General features: G+C 49.3%; 1 protein-coding gene across 1 annotated transcript; it reads right to left on the bottom strand.

Moving 5' to 3' along the window:
* Positions 1-2,010: 2,010 nt before the first annotated feature.
* On the bottom strand, positions 2,011-5,253 carry LOC105985961 (tubulin beta-2B chain). Its single transcript, XM_013016681.1, has 4 exons — positions 5,001-5,253; positions 4,071-4,179; positions 3,697-3,807; positions 2,011-3,334 (listed from the first exon to the last, which is right to left on the bottom strand). Exons 1-4 carry the CDS (start codon positions 5,055-5,057, stop codon positions 2,274-2,276), a joined length of 1,338 nt encoding a protein of 445 aa, XP_012872135.1. The 5' UTR covers positions 5,058-5,253; the 3' UTR covers positions 2,011-2,273.
* Between the last annotated feature and the right edge of the window lie 217 nt (positions 5,254-5,470).

Here is a 5,470-nt window from a genome sequence, read left to right as displayed (position 1 = left end):
AGGGGGGAGGCTGGGAAGGGATGGGAAGGGTAAACAAAGGAGGAGGCTGCAATGCTTGGTAAGAAATGTATGCATTATCCTGCCCATGTAATTGTAACTCCTCTGTACAGCATGTTCACAAATAAAATAAAATTTAAATTAAAAAAAAAAACCAATGTTAACATCTCAATGAGGAAGCTTTACTCCAGCTCAGCTGGAATGACACCTGCCAGTTTGCTGTTAAATATAGACAACTGAAGCTTCACCCTCAGTCAAGTTTTCCTGATACATAATACTTGCAAACCGAGCTGCTGCTCTTGTCTATTTATGGGAGCCTTGTGGTAGAGGTCCCATGAATGAAATTGCTCACACCTCTCTTTGGAACTGTTTTAAAATTCACTTTAGCTTCTTTTAAAATAAATTCCTTTCTACTCATTCTTTCTTTTTTGAACATTTAAGTAGTAGAAGTATGCAGGTCAGATTTAAAGTCATTATTTTTCCTAATTTTGATTTTTTATAAAAGGTAGAGCAAAAAAGCATAAAAACTAGTTTTCTTTCTTTTTTTTGTGCTAATACTTGGGCTTGAATTCAGGGCCTTGAATTCAAGGCTTGTTTGTTTGTTGTTGTTGTTTTTCTCAAGGCTAGCGCTCTACCACTGAAGCTTTACCTCTGATCCTAGATTTTTTTTGCTGGTTATTTGGAGATAATAGTCTCTCCAATTTGTCTTCCCCAGTTAGCTTCCAGCCACAATGTTCAGATCTCAGCCTCCGGAGTAGCAACCTTGTTTTCTTGATTGTCTTCCTTTCTCTAGGGGTATATAAGTTAATTTTATTCATTTATGACTTATACCTTTCTTCCCTAAATGAGAAACTGACCAGGTTAAAGCGGAATATAGCACCATTTTGGCAAAGTATAGCTTATCCTAGAGGATAGATGAAAATCCATGGGGGTCACTGAGATTCTATAGATTCTTTGGTGGCTGAACTCAAGTTTGGAGTTAGGCTTGAGTTCAAATTCCAAATCCTAAGTCCCAGGTTTTCATAGTAAGGATGCCAGAAGCAAAGAAATTAGGGCTTGCTGCTTAAGATAACATTCTCCATCATACCTCTCCTCCCCCTCAATGCATATTTCCATATAAAGTCAAGTGATTAACTTAAGCACAAAAGCTTATACTATGATTGTCAGAAGTTTTAATTAAAAATTAGCCTAACTATAAATCTGTGCCTGTCCCAAAATCAGATGAGAGTTTTCTATGCCTGTTGACACAAAATTCTATTTATAGGAATCTATAGGAGAGCAACTCTCATAAGCACAATGACATATGGATAGGAATATTTATTGTACCACCATAAGAAACAAGCATACCCAACATAAATGTCCATGGTAGGGAACTGGCTGAATAAGATTCTGCATGGCTGCTATGCGTCCTTGTGGAGGGGGCCTGTCTCTTTCTTTAGCATATGCAGTTGCACTGGGGAAGCAGTTCAGTGGTAGAGCAAGGGATACAGAACAGTGTGTGTGTGTGTGTGAAGAAAAATGTGGAAATTCATACAAAGATGTGAAAGTATAAGGAATATTTCTGCAAAGGTATAAAAGATAATATTGACAGTAATGTTGCCCTCCAGGGAGAAAAGCTTGTATATTAAATTTTATAGGAGGAAGAAAATGAACCTCCCACCCTCCTTTAGAATGTGCTGTGTGTACTTGGTCAGTATTCTTCTTTTTAGTTATAATAAAGGCATGGTAATATTTCTAAATAAAAGCAACAGTGTGCTTTCAAATAGGCATTCTTTCAACTAATAAGATACATATTTAAAGGCATTGAGTATTCATGTTACTCTCTCCTATTAATATGCCAAGGCTGTTCTTGGTTCAACTTTTACCATATCAAACAAGTAAATGCATTTGGGCTTTTACTCATCCTTTCCCAGTTTTAAAGGATGAGATCAATTAACATTAAGTGTTCAGAAAGTTGCATATGAATCAAGAATAAAGAGTTCAACAAAGAATAAAGGAAGAGAAAGAAAGAGGACACCATCAGGACACAAATGTTTATGTGGTTTTAGCCATTACAACAGGAGCTCAGAAATATCTCAAATGTTACATCTATGTCATCAATATTACAAAAGAAAAAAAAAAGTGACAGGCAACAGTGAAGAGCACCAGAGACCCAGCGCACACAGCTAAGGTAGACCATGCTTCCTTCCTTCAACTGCCAAGGTATTTTCACAGGTAAGCCCCCCACCCCCTCGCTTTTCTCATCAGCTTTACCTAAACTGCTTCAAGTCGTGAATTTAAGCCTCATCTTCACCCTCCTCCTCCTCAAACTCCCCCTGTTCATCAGCAGTGGCATCCTGGTACTGCTGGTACTCAGACACCAGGTCATTCATGTTGCTCTCAGCCTCAGTGAACTCCATCTCGTCCATGCCCTCACCGGTGTACCAGTGCAGGAAGGCCTTGCGCCGGAACATGGCCGTGAACTGCTCGGAGATGCGCTTGAACAGCTCTTGGATGGCTGTGCTGTTGCCAATGAAGGTGGCCGACATCTTGAGGCCACGCGGGGGGATGTCACACACAGCCGTCTTCACGTTGTTGGGGATCCACTCCACGAAGTAGCTGCTGTTCTTGTTCTGCACATTGAGCATCTGCTCGTCCACCTCCTTCATGGACATGCGGCCTCGGAAGATGGCAGCCACCGTCAGGTAGCGGCCGTGGCGGGGGTCGCATGCAGCCATCATGTTCTTGGAGTCGAACATCTGCTGGGTGAGCTCGGGCACTGTGAGGGCCCGGTACTGCTGGCTGCCCCGGCTGGTCAGGGGGGCAAAGCCTGGCATGAAGAAGTGCAGGCGGGGGAAGGGCACCATGTTCACGGCCAGCTTGCGCAGGTCTGCGTTCAGCTGGCCTGGGAAGCGCAGGCAGGTGGTGACCCCACTCATGGTGGCTGACACCAGGTGGTTGAGGTCTCCATAGGTGGGCGTGGTCAGCTTCAGGGTGCGGAAGCAGATGTCATACAGGGCCTCGTTGTCGATGCAGTAGGTCTCATCTGTGTTTTCTACCAGCTGGTGGACGGAAAGTGTGGCATTGTAGGGCTCCACCACAGTGTCTGACACCTTGGGTGAGGGCATGACGCTGAAGGTGTTCATGATGCGGTCTGGGTACTCTTCTCTGATCTTGCTGATGAGCAGGGTGCCCATGCCTGACCCAGTGCCACCTCCCAGAGAGTGGGTCAGCTGGAAGCCCTGGAGACAGTCACAGCTTTCTGACTCTTTCCTCACCACATCGAGGACAGAGTCGACCAGCTCGGCTCCCTCTGTGTAGTGGCCCTTGGCCCAGTTATTGCCGGCCCCACTCTGGCCTGCCAGGGGGAAAGAGATGAAGTCAGTGGAGCCTGTAGTAAATTCCTTATATGAAATCTCTTAATATGGATCAATGAGCCTGTGCTCTAATATTATTTCAATTTTTCACCAAATGGTGAGCCATTAAAGTATTGGATTATACCTGTAATTATAAATAAGGAAGCCTAGGCTTTTGTAGACAAGGACTCGTATCCCTGGCAATTATTAGAAACTGAAAGGCAAAAGGTCAATTATCAAGACTATACTAAAACTGGATAGCTGCATGTTCCTCCTGCTCTTCCCCTGGCAGCCCCACTGCCCCACCCTGAGGTGCCCAGTGTAAAACACTCCCCTTATGCCATCAGCCATACCAGGCACTCACCAAACACGAAGTTGTCTGGCCTGAAGATCTGACCAAAAGGTCCGGACCTGACTGAGTCCATCGTGCCTGGCTCCAGGTCCACCAGGATGGCCCGAGGTACATATTTGTTTCCTGCAGGGAACAAAAGCTGTCTTCAGCTGGCAGTCAGAAAGCTCAGTGGAGAAGGGCTTGGTATCCGCCCTCCTTGCGGGCAGTAATGTTAGCTTCAGAACAAAGGAGAACCCACCATAGGTTTTTGCGGGGCTTGGTTGGCACAGGGGAGCACAACTCAGTAAAAGACTATCCTAAATTGCCTCCTCTATATTCTTCTGGGACCACAACAAGGAGAAGCCGGTACAAAACTGAAGGGGGGGGGGGTGTTTAAGGGTAATTACCAGTAGCTTCATTGTAGTACACATTGATTCTCTCCAGCTGCAAATCACTGTCGCCATGGTAACTGCCAGTGGGGTCGATGCCATGCTCATCACTGATGACCTCCCAAAACTGAGACAGAGAAAGATTGTATTTAGCTAGACACCGCCTCCCCGGAGACGCCACCATTCACAAAGAAAAGCTCCCACTTGGATCTGAGGTGCAGCATCTTAGGAGCTTTAAAGGGCAGGCGAACAGAGAACGCCTGAGGGCTAGGATTCTGCAGGGTCAGAAAGTTGAAACTGGGCGTTTCCCAGGAGAGCAGCTGCTCCCCGCAGGGGGTAGGGGTAGTGCGGCAGAGCGAAAAGCCCCGTCCGGGAGTCAGTCCCCGGGTGGCCGAGCAAGCGCCCTGGGACTCCAGCCACCCGTGAGGAGGGGGCGGTGGGAGGCTAAGGATGAGGAGCGGTTTTAGATTCAAAGCACGTCCTGCCACCGCCAGACAATCGGTCTCCTCCCCTCCCCCGCCTCCAGTGGGTCCAAGCGAATAAAATCAATTCTCCTCGCGTCCCAGCCCCAGCCAAAGATCGGCGCGCACGGCCTCGAGGACACGCCCAGACACTTCTTCTCAGGCACATGTGCCCGTCTGAGTGGCGAAGTGGCACAAAAGGAAAACCAAGCACAATCGAGATCGAAAAAGCGAGTTCTCGTAAGAATGAAGCTCTTCCCCCCACCCCTATGTCTCCCCAAAAATCGCCTCCCAGACCACACCCCTCTAGGTTGCACAAAGCGGCCAGCAAGGTCTGCACTTGGTGCCCACCTCGTCCTACCCTGGACCGCACTGCGACCAGAGACCCCCACGGGGCGCTCGGCTGGGTCCCTTCTGCGCCTGCCCCACGGGGCGCTCGGCTGGGGTCCCTTCTGCGCCTGCCCCCCCTTCCCCGCGGCGCGCCCACCTTGGCGCCGATCTGGTTGCCACACTGGCCCGCCTGGATGTGCACTATCTCGCGCATGGTGCCTGGTTAGTTTCTTCCCGTCTCGGGTGTGTGCCTGTGGTTCTCTCGGTCTTCCCCTTCCACACCCACGGCTGGGCCACCGGGATCGCGCTCGGAAACCGACGGGCTGAGAGCGTCCGCCCAGCGGGCTCGGCGTTTTATGTAGGGCGGGTGGGGGCGGACCTGGCAGGCCGCGCCCCCAGCCTGAGCCCCCCAGTCCCCGTCGAGCTGGCTCTCTCCAGGCCGGGCTGACGTAATGCTCAGAGCCCCGGGGACCGTCCTGGGGGCTGGACTTCGGACCCGTGGCCAATCAGCACGGGTGTGAAGACGGGGGTGGGGGCGCCTGCGAGTAGGGTGGGGGCGTGAGCTTTGTCTGGGTCTTCAATGAGGGGTGAAGCTGAGAGGGGTGTGGTGGATGAGGGTGAAGTAGC

The sequence above is a fragment of the Dipodomys ordii genome, unplaced genomic scaffold, assembly GCF_000151885.1.
Source record: "Dipodomys ordii isolate 6190 unplaced genomic scaffold, Dord_2.0 Scaffold32, whole genome shotgun sequence".
In the NCBI taxonomy this organism is placed as follows: Eukaryota; Metazoa; Chordata; class Mammalia; order Rodentia; family Heteromyidae; genus Dipodomys; species Dipodomys ordii.
This window is presented reverse-complemented; position numbering and strand designations above follow the sequence as displayed.

Excerpts from the sequence above, each read along its gene's own strand:
- LOC105985961 (XM_013016681.1), bottom strand. The coding sequence starts at position 5,057 with ATGCGCGAGATAGTGCACATCCAGGCGGGCCAGTGTGGCAACCAGATC. Across the intron at positions 4,180-5,000 it reads GCAACCAGATCGGCGCCAAG|TTTTGGGAGGTCATCAGTGA; the intron begins GTGGGCGCGCCG and ends TCTCTGTCTCAG. Across the intron at positions 3,808-4,070 it reads GTACTACAATGAAGCTACTG|GAAACAAATATGTACCTCGG; the intron begins GTAATTACCCTT and ends TGTTCCCTGCAG.